We start from the raw sequence: 21,149 nt of genomic DNA on the forward strand, positions 1-21,149 counted from the left end.
ATGGAGTGTGGAACCACCAAGACTCTTTCTGGAGCTGGTTGCCCGACCAAACTGAGCAATCGGGGGAGAAGGGTGGTCAGGGAGGTGACCAAGAACCCGTTGGTCACTCTGACATAGCTCTATAGTTCCTCTGGAGATGGGTGAACCTTCCAGAAGGACAACCATTTATGCAGCACTCCACCAATCAGGCCTTTATGGTAGATTGGCAAGATGGAAGCCACTCCTCAGTAAAAGGCACGTAACAGCCCTCTTGGAGTTTGCCAAAAGGCTCCTAAAGACTCTCAGACCATGAGAAATAAGATTCTCTGAATCTTGACCTGAATGCCAAGCATCACGTGTGGAGGAAACCTGGCACCATCCCTACAGTGAAGCTTGGTGGTGGCAGCTTGGTGGTGGCATATACAGTATACAGTAGCAGTCAAAGGTTTTGACACACCTATTGTAGAATAATAATTGTGAAGACATAAAAACTATGAAATAACACATATGGAATCATGTAGTAACCCAAAAAAGTGTTAAACAAATTATTCAAAGTAGCCACACTTTGCCTTGATGACAGCTTTGCACACTCTTGGTATTCTCTCAACCAGCTTAATCTGAAATGCTTTCCCTACAGTCTTGAAGGAGTTCCCACATATACTGAGCACTTGTTGGCTGCTTTTCATTCACTCTGCAATCCAACTCATCCCAAACCATCTTAATTGGTTTGAGGTCAGGTGATTGTGGAGGCCAGGTCATCTGATGTAGCATCCCATCACTCTCCTTCTTGGACAAATAGCCCTTACATAGCCTGCAGGTGTGTTGGGACATTTTCCTGTTGAAAAACAAATGATAGTCCCAATAAGCGCAAACCAGATGGGATGGCGTATCGCTTCAGAATGCTGTGGTAGCCATGCTGGTTAAGTGTGCCTTGAATTATAAATAAGTCACTGACAATTTCACTAGCAAAGCACCCCCGCACCATCTCACTTCCTCCTCCATGCTTCATGGTGGGAACCATGCGTGCAGAGATGATCTGTTCACCTACTTTGCGTCTCACAAAGACACAGCAGTTAGAACCAACAGTCTCAAATTTGGAATCATCAGACCAAAGGACAGATTTCCACCGGTCTAATGTCCATTGCTTGTGTTTCTTGGCCCAAGCAAGTCTCTTCTTCTTATTGGTGTCCTTTAGTAGTGGTGTCTTTGCAGCAATTCGACCATGAAGGCCTGATTCATGCAGCCTCATCTGAACAGTTCATGTTGAGGTGTGTCTGTTGCTTGAGCTCTGTGAAGCATTTATTTGGGATGCAATCTGAGGTGCAGATAACTCTAATGAACTTATCCTTTGCAGCAGAGGTAACTCTGGGTCTTCCTTTCCTGTGGCAGTCCTCATGAGAGCCAGTTTCATCATAGTGCTTGATGGTTTTTGCATCTGCACTTGAAGAAACTTTCAAAGTTCTTCAAATTTTCCGGATTGATTGACCTTCATGTCTTAACGTAATAATGGACTGTTGTTTCTCTTTGTCTACTTGAGCTGTTCTTGCCATAATATGGACTTGGTCTTTTACCAAATAGGGCTATCTTCTGTATATCACCCTTACCTTGTCACAACACAACTGATTGGCTCAAACACATTAAGAAGGAAATAAATTCCACAAAAGGGTGGCTAATTTGAAGAATCTCTAATATAAAATATATTTAGATTTGTTCAACACTTTTTTGGTTACTACATGTATGTGTTATTCCATCGTTTTGATGTCTTCACTGTTATTCTACAATGTATAAAAAATAGTAAAATAAAGAAAAACCCTTGAATGAGTAGGTGTGTCCAAACTTTTGACTGGTACTGTATATTTTTTAAGATAAGATTAAAATGGGTATGGTCTAATTGATAAAAAAACAAAAACATGTACACTATATGTACAAAAGTATGTGGACACCCTTTAAAATTAGTAGATTTTGGTATTTCAGTCACACCCGTTCCTGACAGATGTATAACATCTACCATGCAGCCATGTAATCTCCATAGACAATCTTCAGACATTGGCTGGAGAATGGCCTTACTGACGAGCTCAGTGACTTTCAACGTGGCACCATCATAGGATGACACCTTTCCAACAAGTCAGTTCGTCTAATTTTGGCCCTGCTAGAGCTGCCCTGTTCAACTGTAAGTGCTGTTATTGTGAAGTGAAAACATCTAGGAGCAACAACGGCTCAGCTTTGAAGTGGTAGGCCACACAAGCTCACAGAACGGGACCGCCGAGGGCTGAAGCACGTAGCACATACAAATTGTCTGTTCTCCATTGCAACACTCACTCCCGAGTTCCAAACAGCCTCTGGATGCAACGTCAGCACAAGAACTGGTCGTCGAGAGCTTCATGGAATGGGTTTCCATGGCCGAGCAGCCGCACGCATACAAGCCTAAGATCACCATGAGCAAAGCCAAGTGTCGGCTGGAGTGGTGTAAAGCTCGCCGCCATTGACTCTGGAGCAGTGGAAAAGCGTTCTCCGGAGTGATGAATCGCGCTTCACAATCTGGCAGTCCGACGGACGAATCTGGATTTGGTGGATGCCAGGGGAACTCTACCTGCCCCAATGCATAGTGCCAATTGTAAAGTTTGGTGGAGGAGGAATAATGGTCTGGGGCTGTTTTTCATGGTTCGGGCTAGGCTCCTTAGTTCCAGTGAAGGGAAATCTTAATGCTACAGCATACAATTACATTCTAGATGCTTCTAACTTTGTGGCAACAGTTTGGAGAACACGCTTTCCTGTTTCAGCATGACAATGCCCCCATGCTCAAAGCTAGGTCCATACAAAAATGGTTTGTCAAGATCAGTGTGAAAGAACTTGACTGGCCTACACAGAGTCCTGACCTCAACCCCATCAAACACCTTTGGGATGAATTAGAACGCCGACTGCGAGCCAGGCCTAACTGCCCAACATCAGTGCCTGACCTCACTAACACTCTTGTGGCGGAATGTAAGCAATTCCTGCAGCAATGTTTCAACAGCTAGTGGAAAGCGTGGAGTGTAGGCTGTTATAGCAGCAAAAGGGGGACCAACTCCATATTAATGCCAATTGGAATGAGATATTCAACAAGCAGCTGTCCACATACTAAGCCGCTGTCCACATACTTTTTGTTATATAGTGTATCTAAGTTTAGCTTTGTTAATGAATCAGAAAATCAATAGTAATTTCTGGTTTCTTGTCAACGTTAGTTAGCATATTAATCCTGCTTTTCAGTATACCCCTTTGGTGAAGTGATTGATCATGAGTCTGGATAATCAGATTAGTATAACAAGAATCACATCAGAGGCATTACAATTTTGAGACCAGTGTATAAATGTGCCCTTAAAGGGAAATAACATTTGATTCATAGGGACAAAAGATGTCATGAAGAATAGATAATGTATGATTTATAATTCTCTATGTCAACAAGTGCTCAGTGTAAGCTCATGATCATAATTCCAGCCAGGTCCAGGGCTCAGAGAGTAAAGGTCAGACAGGATCACTGAAGCAGAGCTGACTGTTCTGTGCCAAAGCCAAGCTGTGAGCTCTAGACAAGTTAACCAAGGACGATAGGTAGCCGAGTGGGTGGCAGGTAGCCTAGCGATTAAGAGTGTTGGGCCAGTAACCGAAATGTCGCTGGTTTGAATGCCTGAGCTGACTCAGTGAAAACTCTGCCGATGTGCCCTTGAGCAAGGCCCTTAACCCTAATTGCTATGCTTAATCAACTTGGTCTCATAAACTAGACATAACATAGTAAATCTAAATCCGGGACACTCAAATTAGTATGATATGGTAACATAAAACAGAAGGTTACTAAAGGCAGAAACAAAAGGAGGACGTGGTAATGGCTTAAGTGGAATTAGTGGAATGGTATCAAATATATCAAACACATAGCTTCCATGTGTTTGATGCCACTCCATTCTTAACTCTATTGCAGCCCAATGCTAGAAATGTGAAATAAGCAATAGGTTGTGTGCTCCATTATTGTGATCCTACACAAAACACAGCCCTTATTTGAAGTGTTTGTAAAATCCCCTATGGGAAAAATTAATGATGTATACTACTTCATCTGAAAACTCCTAAACTGTACTAGTTACATGGTTTATACTTCAAAGTGTTTAATGGCGTTAGTAAAACCAGGGGAATTTAATTGTGTTTTTTTCCCATTCATTGATTAAGCTTTGAGGTGAGTAGTGTGTTTGTGGTCTGAGTGTTGGCACAGCCCGGTTGTACATAGCCCAGTGCTTGTGTGGCAGAGTCACGCATACTGTACCTTGGATTTGCTTTCAATCAAGATTATGTTAATCCACCACAATCTCCTAAACAAATGCTCAGCCCAGCCCAGCACAGCACAGAGGCGTGTTCAGTACAGGCTGCATTCCAAAAGGTCACTTCTCATTTGAATACATGCAGCCCATACTGTACTCTGAGGAACAAGCGTAAGTCTGAGTGTGTGGAGAGGGGATTAGTTCTACCCTGATTTTAACTGACCAGCTGGGTTGCTTGGTATATGACAACGACGGTTGACGCTCACTGCCTGTGAGAAGATACAGTAACAGGGAAACTATCCGAGGGTCCACCAGTGTTGTTCACATGATTTGTCTACGGAGCCTTGACCTAAGAAGAAAACACTTGCAGAGACAGATTGTGCATTTAGCTCGCTACTTTATCTGAGCGGGACATTCCAGAAGCTTTGCTTCTCAGTTTTCACTATGAGATAGAAACAATGTTATCTTCAGCAGTACATATACAGTAGATGTCTAGTTACATGTCACATTTCATATACATGAATTGGTGCTTATTTTGAACAAGACAATCATTATTTAAACGATGTCAAACAGCAATAGTGTTGAAATAGCGCACAATTCCCCAAACAGAGTCAAAGAAGAATGTCTCTATGGCAGCTATAATAAATTATCCAAAGTCACTCTAAAGTGCAATGATGCAATGTTCTGTTGGTGCTAAAGGTGGCATTTGATCAATACCCTATCAAGTGGTGCATGCTGACCTGTAAAGCCAAAGCTAATTTTAGAGCTACAAAGTAGAGACAGTTATGTTCGGTTGCCTGTGAATGACAGTTTCATGCGGGAATAACAGACAAATTTGAGTAAAGTAATTTTATTAAATCCATAAGTATAACTATTACATAAAAGAGCATAAAACCAATTTTCCAAAAACAGTAGTATGGTCATTCACTAAAAAATAACAAATATGAGGAATGGATTGAAACTAAACAAACCCTTCAAATATTGTCTTTGAGTTCTGTCAGAGGGAACAATCAAATGTACATCATAGATGAAAATCATATTACATAGATAACAGATTCATCTTGACCTTTTTCATTCAAAATATGGACTGAAATCATTGGGCAGAGAACCAAATCTAAACTTAAAACATCAATGTTCTTCACACTTTGATCATAAAATGTTTGCTAAGATTGAAGTTGAATTTCCTTGGCTTGAGGCCTATATTGGCTCTCTGTAGATTCTGATACAGCGCCAACTCCTTGAAATGACTGTGGTAAAAGAACAGCTTTCTGATTGGATGAAATCAAGACCAATCAAATGTATTTATAAAGCCCTTTTTTACATCAGTAGATGTCACTAAGGGCTATACAGAAGCCCAGCCTAAAACCCCAAACAGCAAGCAATGTAGATGCACAAAGACATTGTTCATCTGAATATCGCCACATGAAACCAAATCTCATCGGGATGCAGTTATATACATTTCACATCTGTATTACTCTGGATTATTGACGCTAGTGAAGAAACCTCTTTTTTCCTTTTAAGGTAGGAATTGAACAAGTAACTCCGCTGTAGTTACAGCATACTATGCACCACGTGTGCCATCAGACCATCCGAAAGACATGCCCAGATTGAGAAAAGTGCTGTGAGATGAAGGGACAGATAACAGCAATAGCCTAGGTTGGAGACCTAAAGGGCACAAAAGGCACTAATTGTGGCGATTTCTGTTTAGTGTGATGCAGAAAAATAAGAGACTGCTATCCTGTAATACTGACTTTCAATGTGGGGCTGGTGGCAGCAATATATACATTTTACGGTGAAGCTGGAGGTAGAAAATTCAATACATAGCACATTGAGGCATAGGAGTTACCGAGGACATTTTCTTTTAGCTCCCCATTTTGAAAGCTTTCTGTAGCTGACCTCCAGTCAGCCGCTGGTGTGTATATTGTCAAATGGCATGAATCATAGTCAAGAAAACACATGTCTAAACAGATCAACCTCCTGTACTACAACACATTCATTATATTGTGTAACATCGGAGAAAAATAAAACCGACTAGGAGCATCTAAAAGAACATTGCACAGTATCATTCCTAAAACCCATTACAAATCAACCCAGGTGTGTCAATTATACTCTTTGGTTTGCGTACCACAAACACATGAATTGTGGACCAGTTAACACAACAAAAAGTCTGGATACAAAGGCAAAATTTTACTTCGACTAGACTTCCTAGCCTATATTATTTTGATGAGCAGTCTATGCAGCTAAATGTTGAGAGTGCAGACTTGGTGTCAGTTGGCTGTGGAACACCGTAATGGACACAACTGCCATACATGCATGTCCTAGTGGGGTCAATATATGAATTCATGAGTACCCTGTATTGATTTGTTAAATGAAAACAATGGTTACGATGGTGATAACTGTACTTAAGTCAACAATCTAGTTTCATTGAAGAACTGTTAACTGAAAAGGTATGGAGCGCCACAGCACAATATGAAATTAAGCATACCATTGGGCTTCAAAGAAGCACATGCTTACTTACCCTGGTATAAAACCGTTCCAGAAGTAAGCGTTTCCAGCATTTTAATACTTTTTCACAGTTCTATACTTTTCTCCAGCCTACTCCACCCAGATCACAAATCCGTAACAGTCAACATTGCCACTACATGCCATCTAAAATTTAATTTCCTCCCTCACTGATTGCAGGGACAGGAATCCCATCCCTTTTGTTTATTCAGACCTTCCCAGTCTCCAGATTTCAACCCTGTAAACATTGTGTTGACAGAGCTTGGAAGTACTCACAACAAATCATTAAAAACGCAACTAAAAATGTCCATAGTTATATGAAAAAAAACATAATTTATAATAAATAATGAACCTTTGTTTATATATTTGTATGAAAAGGTCTGCTGAAAAAGTACTATAAGCCAGCAAAACAATGCATGGCACAGCTCTTTATTTAAAAAAAGCATATTGCCTCAAATGTGTGGAGTCAAGCAAGCTCAGCGCTTGAGTCTCAGATGGTGATGTGGAAAGAGTCTCCTAACCAGGAGTCCTTGCTAGTCCCGTTTTTGGGAGATGTCGCCTCACATCCCTCCGGTTGGTCAGTTGGTGTTGTGCTCGTCTCCTGGTAGTATTCATCATCTTCATCAAAGTAGCCATTTTCTATCCCGTGCCCGGCGCTGAGGTCATGGCAGCTGCCCTTGTACTCCTGGATTGACTCGTGAAGGGACCAGAGCTGACACAGCAAAGACATATCCTGCTGACGCAACCCCACCTGGAAAATACAAAATTAAACCAGAATTATTTTAAGCGCTCAAAAGGGTGTTTTCTACTATACATAAAACTTTAGAGATTAGACAAAAGAGCAGATGGTGCTTAATGCCTAGCCCAATATTGGACTAAAAAGAGCCTAACATTGCTTCTTCTCTACCCAACAACTAAGGAGTAAAGGTGCAGTCTATGCATCTAAATGTTATGTTTAAAGGGTGAATTGGCTCAGGAAGCCAACAACTCCATCGAAAAGGTGAATCAGTTGCCAATTGTAGATTGGTTCTTGAAACATAAATCCCTCTACTTCTATAATACATCTAAATAATTTCCCAAGTGCAAAACACAAACACTTACTGCTCACTTAACCGATTTTAACAGTTGCAGCAGACAGTATTTCAGTGACAACATGTGTATGTATGGCTTCTGTCTTCTGCAGACAGCCAATTAGACGCAGATAGCTAATTAGAACAGGTAGTTAACGCTATTCCATCTGTTTTCGTAAACAAGTGCTGTAGCATAAAATATGGCCGTGTGGGAACCCTACCCCTATAAAGTTGTATCTCAATACAAAACATGTTGCATTATGTTTCGCCGATAATAGCGCCTTCATATTAGAAATGAGAAAGTCCTTATGCTTCCAAAACCGTACTGCAAGTGATGCCTGTTAATGTTCAGACCGAGCGTCGCGGCTCCCACCCTACAGAAGATTGCTTCATCCAGTGAGTTGGGTAGTGCAATGGAACAGTCATGATCAAGGACTACTTCCGGCCTTCAGCTAGAAATAGTTGTTTCTATCCATTCAATCAATATTTTATGGGATACAATATTAATCATAAGATAAGCCTACAGTGAGGCTGAACGTTCGATTTGTAAGCCTTCAAATAGCTACTCATAAAATAATCATCTGTTCACAAAGCAAAGTCACAAATTTAGTATAGACTGTAGGCTATCAAAGATAGCCAAACTGGCATCAAATCCTACAAGCAACAACGTATCGTGTTTCATCGTGGTCTTGCCACTGTTGAGTATTGGCTACAGTGTTGCAAATCTTATCACAGAAATTGGCAACTGCCAGTGTCAAATTTCTGTTGACATGTTTCAGCTGACTATAAGAGCTACGGTACTAATTAGACCATGAATGAATTAAGTCATTTGGAGTAATTTCGTGATTGGTGAAATCAAGAGAACAGCTGTTCTGACATTCTGCCTTGTAAAATGAGAAGGAAAACAACCCATCACAAATCACATCCCCTCCACTTACCATTTCTTTTCGGAGGAGTGCTAAAGCCGCATCAAGGTTGGCCGGTTTATTCGCAAGCAGATTGTCGGAATTGTTTCGCCCACGACTAAGGTCGTCTTGGATCATGGTTTTCTTTGCATACATCCTTTCCATCTCTCTCCAAGACCCGCCGCTTGAATTCAGCAAGCCGCTTAGGCTCTTCGGCAGTGGTGGTAGCCCCTCAATGAAGGCCAGTGTTCCGCCCGCTGTGCCGTTCGCCGATTTACCGTTCATCGTTATACCTTTACCTTAAATTCAATACTTTAGTGGGAAGAAGTTTTAGTGGTTATGAATAACCACATTCGGTAAAGAAATTCGCCTCTCCGACGAGCACCATGCAACAGTAGAATTATTCGTTGAAGCCAACAGCGGTAATCTCCTTTATGACTCTGGCTCGCACTTCCTGTCCCTTTAACACAGTTCGAGTTGGATTGGGCGTCACCCACGGTGACGGACAGGAAAGTGTGGTTGAATATTTACAACCTTCGACAGAATTTTTTTGGGGGGGAGGTTAGACGCTCCTATCTAATTCATTCTGTTTATTGCTAAAGGGAGTCACAGCTCTACAGTGTGAGGATTTGATTTACTTCTAAGACAATTATCTGGATTCACACAGACAGTCCAATTCTGATATTTGTTTTCACTAATTGGTATTTTGACCAATCAGATCAGCTCTGAAAAACAGCTGCTGTGAAAATATCTGATGTGATTGGGCAAAAGGCCAATTTGTGAAAAAAATGTAAACGCAACCAATAATGATGAGGAACCACCAAATAGCCATAATTTAATATTTTATCAAATTAAAGTTATCAAGCTTATTTTATTGCAATTCTCCAATTGTGGGATACAAGTGCATTGATATAATGTTGTTTAGTATAATGGCACACTTCGCCAAGAAACAAACATGACATATGCTACATGAATACGGCTGAGAATAGTTCAAAAGGCATTACTTAGGCTGAGGTCTTCATGACATGAGTCTGCAGAACAAAGGTTTTCAGTATGAAGGACAGATGGTGGGATTTCCAACCATGGTCCTGTTTTATTAACAGCCCCTCAACAAAGAGACAAAGCCCACCCAACAGAGGCACATGTGGCCTATACAAGGGCAGATGTCATTGAAGAATCAAGGTCTCAACAAATTGTGTAATTGTAAATGTGAAAAACGAAATAAATCAATGTATTCCCTTAAAAAAACATTATTTTATACTCTATGAATTGGCAGTGCGTCAATACGAGTTGAAATGTACTCACAATGTGTTTTTGATGATACACTGCACAGTTAAGACAAGGACACCCCATTAGGCCTTCCTAAGTGTTGGTGCCTTTTGACTGCAATGCACTCAAGATGAACAGATTATGAATTTACCCCTGTGGACATGTGCTTTAAATACAGGCTAGAGGAAACAGGTACAACTTATCTTAGAGCTTCTCATTTGTGTGTCTTCTCACTAAATTGCATTGTATGCTATTTTTCACTGTGCTAATCATCTGGGATGTCCTCAGAATCTAGCAGGTCAGGATGAGCAGAAGTTGTGACATACAGTTGCCTGCCTCATTGTGCCTTGAACTCTACTGCCCTCCCTCTCTGCCCCTCTGCCATGACATATCTCACCCCACTGCCCCTGCATCATCCTTCCCTAAATAACATATGCCTTGATTTTATTCCAGAATGAACCAGAAACCATTCAGGGAAAACCTTCCTTTGTACATGTAAGATCACAGACAAATACACTGCTCAAAAAAATAAAGGGAACACTTAAACAACACAATGTCAATCACACTTTGTGAAATCAAACTGTCCACTTAGGAAGCAACACTGATTGACAATAAATTTCACATGATGTTGTGCAAATGTAATAGACAACAGGTGGAAATTATAGGCAATTAGCAAGACACCCCCAATAAAGGAGTGGTTCTGCAGGTGGTGACCACAGACCTCTTCTCAGTTCCTATGCTTCCTGGCTGATGTTTAGGTCACTTTTGAATGCTGGCGGTGCTTTCACTCTAGTGGTAGCATGAGACTGAGTCTACAACCCACACAAGTGGCTCAGGTAGTGCAGCTCATCCAGGATGGCACATCAATGAGAGCTGTGGCAATAAGGTTTGCTGTGTCTGTCAGCGTAGTGTCCAGAGCATGGAGGCGCTACCAGGAGACAGGCCAGTACATCAGGAGACGTGGAGGAGGCCGTAGGAGGGCAACAACCCAGCAGCAGGACCGCTACCTCCACCTTTGTGCACGGAGGAGCACTGCCAGAGCCCTGCAAAATGACCTCCAGCAGGCCACAAATGTGCATGTGTCTGCTCAAACGGTCAGAAACAGACTCCATGAGGGTGGTATGAGGGCCCGACGTCCACAGGTGGGGGTTGTGCTTACAGCCCAACACCGTGCAGGACGTTTGGCATTTGCCAGAGAACACCAAGATTGGCAAATTCGCCACTGGCGCCCTGTGCTCTTCACAGATGAAAGCAGGTTCACACTGAGCACATGTGACAGACGTGACAGAGTCTGGAGACGCCGTGGAGAACGTTCTGCTGCCTGCAACATCCTCCAGCATGACCGGTTTGGCGGTGGGTCAGTCATGATGTGGAGTGGCATTTCTTTGGGGGGCCGCACAGCCCTCCATGTGCTCGCTAGAGGTAGCCTGACTGCCATTAGGTACTGAGATGAGATCCTCAGACCCCTTGTGAGACCATATGCTGGTGCGGTTGGCCCTGGTTTCCTCCTAATGCGAGACAATGCTAGACCTCATGTGGCTGGAGTGTGTCAGCAGTTCCTGCAAGAGGAAGGCATTGATGCTATGGACTGGCCCGCCAGTTCCCTAGACCTGAATCCAATTGAGCACATCTGGGACATCATGTCTCGCTCCATCCACCAACGCCACGTTGCACCACAGACTGTCCAGGAGTTGGCGGATGCTTTAGTCCAGGTCTGGGAGGAGATCCCTCAGGAGACCATCCGCCACCTCATCAGGAGCATGCCCAGGCGTTGTAAGGAGGTCATACAGGCACGTGGAGGCCACACACACTACTGAGCCTCATTTTGACTTGTTTTAAGGACATTACATCAAAGTTGGATCAGCCTGTAGTGTGGTTTTCCACTTTCATTTTGAGTGTGACTCCAAATCCAGACCTCCATGGGTTGATACATTTGATTTCCATTGATAATTTGTGTGTGATTTTGTTGTCAGCACATTCAACTATGTAAAGAAAAAAGTATTTAATAAGAATATTCAGATCTAGGGTGTGTTATTTTAGTGTTCCCTTTATTTTTTTTGCAGTGTATTTCATTTCTCAAGCGCAACCATTTATTTTTTTGATGATGTTCCACACTTGAGGAATCCTATACAATATGTTTCTCACTGCAGCTCTTCCCTTTATTTTTTTGAGCAGTGTATAGTACTATTGGTATTATATTGCACAAGCAGTTTTTCTTTTCGGAAACTGTCATTGCTCTCTTGGCCCGGTCTAGTTACGTCCCCATAAAACTTTCCTATACTCTTTGAATGTGAATCAAAAGAAGATTCTCAACAATGCTCTATGCCCTTGGGAGGGCAGGAAATCTATTCAAATGTGTCTAAGCATGTAAGGGTATTGAAGTATGTGTTTGAGAATTATGTCATTTTTCAGTTAATTGAATTAGTATAGTTATATGATGAAATGGTATTTGAGACCATCTTATTGATTTGTATTAGTCTGCCATTGAGGAAGGAGGACTATGAAGTCACATTCAGTCAAAAGACACATAAAAGGTATGAAAGAACATTTTATTTTCCCTTTATAAACATTCCTATTAAAACATGAATGTTGGTCTTATTTCATCAGAAACAAAACAAATCCAACATTCAACAACATTTATACCAACAGCAAACATGCAGAAAATAATCTGCAAATACATTAATACTATTCAATGATGGTATTACTAATGACAATAAAAAAAGACAACTAAAACACTAAATATATTCAATAACAGCCTTGTTACTCGTTGGCTACACACTTCTACTACGGATAATTTACAGACGCTTAAGATAAATTCACATTAGTGCTTTCCATTGAACAAGGCATTTAACTATTATTGATGACATGAGTCAGCACATGCCCTTGTAAAACACTTGACCCTGTCGAATGTGACGAATTCTAAGGCCTAGAGAAGTGAATAGCAAGCACGTGTGAAATTCAATACTGCCCGATCAGCATACGAGGAAGACACTTTCCAAATTCAAGACCGCAGCAAATTGCCTATGTAATGGCAACATTGCCTTGACCCATCAAGTCAAAGTGGCACCAATGAAATCAATTATACATGAGTGAAGACCAATGCTAAAACATTTGGAACATTTTCTTAAACATGGTTATCTGAGGCAGCATGTCACAATTGATCAATGTTTTTGGAAATATTTACATGGATCTACTAAGGCACAAGTCTCTCTGCAAACTACCATAAACGTAACAACCCGGTGCAGTCCAGATGTTGTTCTTTAAGACTTAAACCAACAGGCTTTTTCCAGAGGGTTTTACATGATGTAGGAGATGCAAACTGGAAAACCTCAAAACTGTATCTCTAATTACGGCAGTACTACATGAGATACAAATTAAATTTAGACTTATTAGCAAAACCGTCTTTCAGGGAAACAAACTCTATACAACTTAACCTACGCTTAGACCTGTTAGAGGTTGTGCAATATAAAACAGCTGCAGGGCATTCTCCTCACATTTCAGTTCTCTCACAAGAGACAGGAATCTAAATGTTGATTGATTTTTGACTCTTGCACCATGGCTTGGCATACAGGGCAGCTGACGTTCACAGTAAGGCTTGCAGAGCTGGCAGAGTTGTTCTGAACTGCAGGATGGGCTGTTGGGGTAGTCGGCATGTCAATGTCCTGCCTTGTACTCCTTGACGTTGATGGTGGTGACTCACCAATTGTCTCCTGAAAGAAGTCAAAGATGTGAGCAGAGGTGCGGTCTTCCCAAGGCCTCTTCCTAGAAACTGGAATGTTGACTCCATTAGGCTTTTTAGGGCCTTTGAAATATTTGGAAGGGTGAGGCTCGGTAGACACGGCAGGTTTTGATGTGGCCGGAACACCAGAATGATGGCTGTCCAGTTGTCTGGTGTCTGAGGAACTGACAGCTTTGGCTGGTTGTCCAAAGTTCAAACCACCCACAGATGAAAATGCACTTTTAGTCTCATCTGGAGGTTTTGAGACAGTGGAGGTACTAGAACTAGCTGCACTTCCAGACTTCCAGCCACTGGCGTTAAAGAGGTCTTGGACAGACCTTTGCTCTGTTTTGGTCTTGAAAGTGTCTGAGGAGTTACTATCTGGCTTGGACACAGTGGTGTTGGATTTGTAAATCCTAACAGGTGAGCCACCGATGTTGACAAATGCCTTGGTGTTGCTGACAGATTTTTTAACAGGGGGTTTCGGTCCTCTGAATGGACCGTGTGCTCCCCCTGCTATGGAGGTTGTGGTGCTTGTGCTCCCCTTCTTCTGTGGGCAGCTCATACCTGGCCGTCCAGGCAAGTCAATTCCTTTTGCCGTCGCCTGAGCTGGAGGTGACAGCACAAGCCTGGGGGACACAGAAGTAGTGAAGGGTGTTGTGGGACTGTTGACAATAGGTTTCTTGAGTTGAAATGATGATGGCTGCGAACTCCCTCCAAGCAGAAAGCCTTTGCCACTGAATGGGATGATATTCCTTATGTCCTGTAAACCAGAGCCTGAGACAAAAACATTGGAAATAAAATGTAGATTCACCAAAACACATTCACTAAGCCATATTTTGAATTATAAATGATATTACTGCTCTCAGCATTCATCAAACGAGAAAGAGACTTGTATTACCTGCAATAGCTGTACTGGAAGGCTTGCTGTTGCTTGTGGGCTTGTCTGTAGGCTTCTTGCCTTGGCTGGTGTCTGTCTTCTTGCCTTTCTTTCCATAACCCTCCGGCTCCTTGACCTTGGTATAAGTGCCCCCACAGGAGCGCAGGTGGTCCCCCCACCATGTATCTTGGGCTGAGGGGGCACGGTTCATTGCCCTCTTCACGTATCCAAAGTAAGGCTTGCGAGTTCGACAGGGCCCATCACAGCGCCACCAGTGCTGACGGTAGAGATCCACTTCATCGTGGAACGTGTGATAGACCTGGTGGAACACCGTTGATTCAGAAGTCAGATGCATATCAACACAAAGTACACTTTGACTGGACACAGAGAAGAACCTACTGTGATTTTAGTGCCAGTAGCTTGATTGATTCTGTCCATGTGCTTGCAGAACTCAGGTCCATGCCCATCACGATCCCTGTTGTTTAGAGTCACGAAGAGCAGTGCATGGATCATCTCATGGAGAAGTGTCTGGAATAATTAACAGAGTATTTTTCATGTCATGCTATACTGAAGAAATTCCACCACAGCCACTTTGCATGTGTTAAATCTTATACAATTGTAATAAATCTGAGAAGGTTCAGGTTGGTTAGTCAAAGTACCTGTACAAGATCCCGACGGGGTCTGAGTTTCAGTAAAGGTTCACTGAGTCGAATAGAACACAGTCCACCTCGTCCTTCATAAGAACACACACCTGCACACCTACAATTTAAGATTTTATGAGGGGACAGGCATTGAACAATATAAGATAAGGGAATACTCTAACCACAAGAAAACAATCACAGTTCGAGTTATACATGGATAGTCAATAGGCAACATGTTCTAATGTAAGAGCTCCAATAAGAAACACGTGAATCATATCTGATGATGGATACAACAATGACTTACAGTGTCATTCGGGGGCTCCATTTGACTTCAATACCACTGAGCTTTCCCCAGAAGAATGTGTCATTGAACTCAAGGAACATCGCCCTCACATCTGGGCTTGGGTCAAGCGTCTCCCACGACTCATCCACGATTGACATTGGTTTCTCTGGAGCAATAGATGGACGTGAATAGGGGATGACATCGCTGCTAGACTCAACTTTCCGTTTTTTGGTGGTTTGGCCATAGCTGTTGTCATCATTTGTTGAATTTGTGGATGCCTCGGAATTAAATTGCTGTTGCAGCTGAATGGCAAGCAGGAAATCGTTGTCCATGTTCAACTATTGATGGATGAACATATAATTCAAGTTAGATGGATATAAGATAGCTAAATTAGATAGCTTGTGATGTAACGTTGACTAGCTAAATAGCTAACGTTAGCCAGTAGGCGAATGAACGCACCAAAACCCAATCATATGATTTGGCGCTGGATAGCTCTAACTTTAGCAACCATCAGATGACTGTCATCGCGGTCTAATCAATTTGATTGTCATATAGCTATATCTACGTAAGAGTATCTCAATATTCAGCTTAAGTTAAATGTAGATTCATTTCTGTAATTATTTAGATAGTTAACGGGCAATACTACAGAAAAAAAAAATTTCGCTCTTTTTCAAAATACTTCCTGTTTACGTGCTTTCCTAGTTTACGGTGATATCCTTCATTCTATGGTACTGTTGGGAACTCTGGGATACGTTATTCCGCCACAGTGGCACTCGCGAATAAATGTTGTCCAACTAAATAGTTACTCGGGATTTTTTATAAATACGTTGAAATGAAAGAACATTTATAAAATACAAATGTTGACTGTAATTTTGATCTTTCAATATGACTATAACTTAAATAACTATGCGCACAATTTATTTATTATTTATTTTATTTTACATTCAGTTTTTAACCCATAGACGTTCTATTGGCCACCTAATTTCCGTCTCGTGACGTTTTGGGCAAAGATGTTGTTCTGTCTGTGTTTTGGGTGTTAACATATTTCCTGTTATCGCAGCAGCTAAAAAAACATCACATATTCATGTATATTAATCAGAAGAAGACACCTTTTTTTAATCAGAAGAAGACACACAGTAACCTGGGAGATGGCAGAGCAGGCGAACAGACTGCGCAAGCAATTAGAATCAGCTAATTTCGACCCGCAGAATTATGTCAAGAATCTCTCACAACAATCTGATGGCGACAGAGATTTGCAGGAACATCGTCAAAAAATACAGACCCTGGCAGATGAAACGGCTCAAAACCTGAAGAAAAATGTATACAAGAATTACAGACAGTTCATTGAAACTGCCAAAGAGATTTCATACTTGGAGAGTGAGATGTACCAACTAAGTCATATTTTGACAGAGCAGAAAAGTATAATGGAGAGCATTACCCAGTCTTTGCTCTCAACAGATAAGGATGAGACTGCGAAGGAGATGCTGGCAGCATTCCCTAAAGACACAGAGGAAGTGAAACAGAGAACACTGACTACACTGCTTGAGAAAGTGGAGGGGTGCAAAAACATTATGGACACCCCAGGCAGGTATTTAGTGTACAATGGCGACCTGGTTGAATATGATGTGGACAACATGGCACAACTTCAAAAAGTGCATGCCTTCCTGATGAATGACTGCCTTCTTATTGCCACCTGGTTAGCAAATCGCCGTGGTACAGTGAAGTACAAATACAATGCACTGTATGATCTGGAGAGCTTTGCCATTGTCAACGTGAAGGACCACCCCCCAATGAAGGACATGTTCAAAATCCTGATGTTCCCCGAAAGCCGCATATTTCAGGCAGAAAACAGCAAGATTAAAAAGGAGTGGCTGGAGATCCTTGATGAGACCAAGAAAAACAAAGTGACAAAAGAAAAACACAAGAAGGAAGAGGTAGAGGTTCCCAACTCACCAGTGAGACCAGAAGCCTCGGTTTCAACCAACCCTTTTGATGACAAAGAGACCAACCCTTTTGACTCAGAGGAGGCAGTGGATCTGAGCTTGGAGTGGATCCAGGAGCTTCCCGAGGACCTGGACGTGTGCATTGCCCAGCGGGACTTTGAAGGTGGCGTGGACCTCCTGGACAAGCTGAATGACTACCTGAAGGACCAGCCTGTCAATCTGAGGGTGAAAAACCTCAGGGTGAAGGTGGATGAGCGTGTCCGACAGCTGACAGAGGTGCTGGTGTTTGAGCTTTCTCCTGACCGTTCCCTCCGCGGAGGGCCCAAAGCGACCCGTCGGGCCGTGTCTCAGTTAATCCGGCTGGGGCAGCCCACCAAAGCCTGTGAGCTCTTCCTTAAGAACCGAGCCGCTGCTGTGCAGACCGCCATCCGCCAGCTGCGCATTGAGGGGGCTACTCTGCTCTACATACACAAGCTTTGCAACATCTTCTTCACTAGCCTGCTGGAGACAGCCAAAGAATTTGAGATGGACTTTGCCGGTAACACAGGCTGCTACTCTGCATTTGTGGTCTGGTCCCGGTCATCCATGAAGATGTTTGTGAATGCATTCAGTGGGCAGGTGTTTGACAGCAAAGAGAGCCTCTCCACTGCAGCTGAGTGTGTCAAGGTGGCCAAGGAGCACTGCAAGCAGCTCAGTGAGATTGGCCTGGACCTCACCTTCACACTGCAGTCCCTCTTGGTTAAAGACATCAAGTCAGCCCTGCAAAGCTACAAGGAGATAATCATTGAGGCCACCAAGCACCGCAACTCTGAGGAGATGTGGAGGAAGATGAACCTGATGACTCCAGAGGCTCTCACAAAGCTGAAGGAGGAAATGTGCAGCTGCGGCATGAGCAGCTTCAATCAGTATACAGGAGACGACTGCTGGGTCAACCTCAGCTACACCCTCGTGGCCTTCACCAAACAGATGATGGCTTTCCTAGAGGAGGGGCTGAAGCTCTACTTCCCAGAGCTGCACATGGTGCTGCTGGAGAGCCTGAGGGAGATCATTCTTGTGGCTGTACAGCACGTCGATTACAGCCTGCGGTGTGAACAGGAGGCAGAGAAGAAAGCTTTCATTCTACAAAATGCGTCCTTCCTACACGATACTGTACTCCCTGTGGTGGAGAAGAGGTTTGAGGAAGGAGTGGGGAAACCTGCTAAGCAGTTACAAGACTTGAGAAAGAGTGCACGGACCATTCGTGTCAATCCTGATAGTACTATGTCTCAGGTCTAGTGGGTGGATTATTACCTGGTGTGAACAGCACTTTGATGACACTGTTGAACTTCAAATCTTTGGCCAGAATTTATGAAATCTATTATTTCTGTCGTATAGGCTATTCAGTGATGATTCTTTCTGTTTAATATGATGTTGAAGAGAATTACATCGAGATAGTTTGTAATTTTGAATTTCCCTTATTTTTTCTATGCTTGATGATATAGCATTATGAATAGTAGGCTAACTGCAATAGGATGACTGATTGTTTTATCCTAATGCATTGACAATGTTATTGATTTGTACAAATACACCTCTGACACTGGTATCACACAAATTCTCTCACAAAATAAAAAGGAAATGCATTATAACAATTTTGTCCAGTTTATTGAAAAAAACATTTGTTTATATATACTGTTTGAGTTCTGCAAAACAATTGAAATTGTAAGGATTATTGAACCAAATGGTGAAAAAGGATTTAGACTTTATAATATAGCTTTGGACCTAGGCTTTGCAAAATCTCATGATTTTCAAATAGGTAATGGATTGGATATTTAAAATATTTAAATTTGTTGAAATTTGTGCCCTGCCTTGAACTATATGCTGGGATTAGGCTATGGGAGTGAAGCTTGCTTTTGGGGATAACCTCACCCCACCCATTAAAATCTTCTAACTGCAGTTCTGAGAAAGGTTTCAAGTTTTATCAGTCGTATGTATGGGATACGCATGGTATTCATCGTCCAACAAAATGCTTACTTGCAGGTTCCTACTCGACAATGCAACAACAATGAGAAATAATCAAATATAAGAATACGAACATATACAGTTGAAGTCAGAAGTTGACATACACCTTAGCCAAATACATTTAAACTCAGTTTTTCACAAATCCTGACATTTAATCCTAGTAAAAATTCTCTGTCTTATGTCAGTTAGGATCACCACTTTATTTTAAGAATGTGAAATGTCAGAATAATAGTTGAGAGAATGATTTATTTCAGCTTTTATTGATTTCATTCCCAGTGGGTCAGAAGTTTACATACATTCAATTAGTATTTGGTAGCATTGCCGTTAAATTGTTTAACTTGGGTCAAACGTTTCTGGTAGCCTTCCACAAGCTTCCCAAAATAAGTTGAGTGAATTTTGGCCCATTCCTCCTGACAGCTGGTGTAACTGAGTCAGATTTGTAAGCCTCCTTGCTCACACATGCTTTTTCAGTTCTGCCCACAAAGTTTCTGTAGGATTGAGGTCAGAGCTTTGTGATGGCCACTCCAATACCTTGACTTTGTTGTCCTTAAGCCATTTTGCCACAACTTTGGAAGTCTGCTTGTGGTCATTGTCCATTTGGAAGACCCATTTGCGACCAAGCTTTAACTGATGTCTTGAGATGTTGCTTCAATATATCCACACTATTTTGTGAAATGCACCAGACCCTCCTGCAGCAAAGCACCCCCACAACATGACGCTGCCACCCCCGTTCTTCACAGATGTAATGGTGCTCTTTGTTTTATCAGACCAGAGGACATTTCTCCAAAAAGTGCGATCTTTGTCCCCATGTGCAGTTGCAAACCGTAGTCTGGCTTTTTTATGGCGGTTTTGGAGCAGTGGCTGCTTCCTTGCTGAGCGGCCTTTCAGGTTATGTCGATATAGGACTTGTTCTACTGTGGATATACATACTTTTGTATCTGTTTCCTTCAGCATCTTCACAAGGTCCTTTGCTGTTCTGGGATTGATTTGCACTTTTCGCACCAAAGTACATTGATCTCTAAGAGACAGAACGCGTCTCCTTCCTGAGCGATATGACGGCTGCGTGATCCCATGGTATTTATACTTGCGTACTATTGTTTGTACAGATGAACGTGGTCCCTTCAGGCATTTGAAAATTGCTCCCAAGGATGAACCAGACTTGTGGAGGTCTACAATTTATTTTCTGAAGTCTTGGCTGATTTCTTTTGGTTTTCCCATGATGTCAAGCAAAGAGGTACTGAGTTTGAAGGTAGGCCTTGAAATACATCCACAGGTACACCTCCAATTGGCTCAAATGATGTCAATTAGCCTATCAGAAGCTTCTAAAGCCATGACATAATTTTCTGGAATTTTCCAAGCTGTTTAAAGGCACAGTCAACTTAATGTATGTAAACTTCTGACCCACTGGAATTGTAATAGAGTGCATTATAAGTGAAATAATCTGTCTGAAAACAATTGTTGGAAAAATGACTTGTCATGCACAAAGTAGATGTCCTAACTGACTTGCCAAAACGATAGTTTGTTAACAAGAATTTGTGGAGTGGTTGAAAAATGAGTTTTAATGACTCTAACCTAAGTGTATGTAAACTTCCGACTTCAACTGTAGGTATAATACAGGAAGGCACAATTTATCGTCCAATATTTACATGTGTTTTGGGGAAAGGACACGAAGAGTGCAGAT

At 42.1% G+C, this 21,149-nt stretch overlaps 3 protein-coding genes across 4 annotated transcripts; 1 reads left to right on the top strand and 2 right to left on the bottom strand.

The window, feature by feature from the left end:
• Positions 1 to 5,093: 5,093 nt before the first annotated feature.
• Positions 5,094 to 9,353, bottom strand: LOC110522225 (protein FAM89A). The gene is made up of 2 exons (XM_021600439.2): positions 8,770 to 9,353; positions 5,094 to 7,512 (listed from the first exon to the last, which is right to left on the bottom strand). The coding sequence occupies exons 1-2, from the start codon at positions 9,019 to 9,021 to the stop codon at positions 7,252 to 7,254; spliced, it is 513 nt and encodes a 170-aa protein (XP_021456114.1). The 5' UTR covers positions 9,022 to 9,353; the 3' UTR covers positions 5,094 to 7,251.
• Positions 9,354 to 12,535: 3,182 nt separating this feature from the next.
• Positions 12,536 to 16,273, bottom strand: LOC110522227 (sprT-like domain-containing protein Spartan). 2 transcript variants are annotated; one of them, XM_036975798.1, is made up of 6 exons: positions 15,987 to 16,273; positions 15,549 to 15,865; positions 15,263 to 15,362; positions 15,003 to 15,131; positions 14,625 to 14,922; positions 12,536 to 14,500 (listed from the first exon to the last, which is right to left on the bottom strand). In XM_036975798.1, the coding sequence occupies exons 2-6, from the start codon at positions 15,857 to 15,859 to the stop codon at positions 13,512 to 13,514; spliced, it is 1,827 nt and encodes a 608-aa protein (XP_036831693.1). In that variant the 5' UTR covers positions 15,860 to 15,865; positions 15,987 to 16,273; the 3' UTR covers positions 12,536 to 13,511. The 2 variants fall into 2 exon arrangements, with proteins under 2 accessions (XP_036831693.1, XP_021456119.2); XM_021600444.2 differs by having other exon boundaries at positions 15,549 to 16,273.
• A 238-nt stretch (positions 16,274 to 16,511) lies between these two features.
• On the top strand, positions 16,512 to 19,098 carry LOC110522226 (exocyst complex component 8). The gene has a single exon (XM_021600440.2). The coding sequence runs from the start codon at positions 16,676 to 16,678 to the stop codon at positions 18,743 to 18,745; it is 2,070 nt and encodes a 689-aa protein (XP_021456115.1). The 5' UTR covers positions 16,512 to 16,675; the 3' UTR covers positions 18,746 to 19,098.
• Positions 19,099 to 21,149: the final 2,051 nt, after the last annotated feature.

Source organism: Oncorhynchus mykiss, chromosome 4 (assembly GCF_013265735.2).
Source record: "Oncorhynchus mykiss isolate Arlee chromosome 4, USDA_OmykA_1.1, whole genome shotgun sequence".
Taxonomy (NCBI): Eukaryota; Metazoa; Chordata; class Actinopteri; order Salmoniformes; family Salmonidae; genus Oncorhynchus; species Oncorhynchus mykiss.

Excerpts from the sequence above, each read along its gene's own strand:
- LOC110522225 (XM_021600439.2), bottom strand. The coding sequence starts at position 9,021 with ATGAACGGTAAATCGGCGAACGGCACAGCGGGCGGAACACTGGCCTTC. Across the intron at positions 7,513-8,769 it reads CACTCCTCCGAAAAGAAATG|GTGGGGTTGCGTCAGCAGGA; the intron begins GTAAGTGGAGGG and ends TGTATTTTCCAG.
- LOC110522227 (XM_036975798.1), bottom strand. The coding sequence starts at position 15,859 with ATGGACAACGATTTCCTGCTTGCCATTCAGCTGCAACAGCAATTTAAT. Across the intron at positions 15,363-15,548 it reads TGGAGCCCCCGAATGACACT|GTGTGCAGGTGTGTGTTCTT; the intron begins GTAAGTCATTGT and ends CTTAAATTGTAG. Across the intron at positions 15,132-15,262 it reads CCCGTCGGGATCTTGTACAG|ACACTTCTCCATGAGATGAT; the intron begins GTACTTTGACTA and ends TAATTATTCCAG.
- LOC110522226 (XM_021600440.2), top strand. The coding sequence starts at position 16,676 with ATGGCAGAGCAGGCGAACAGACTGCGCAAGCAATTAGAATCAGCTAAT.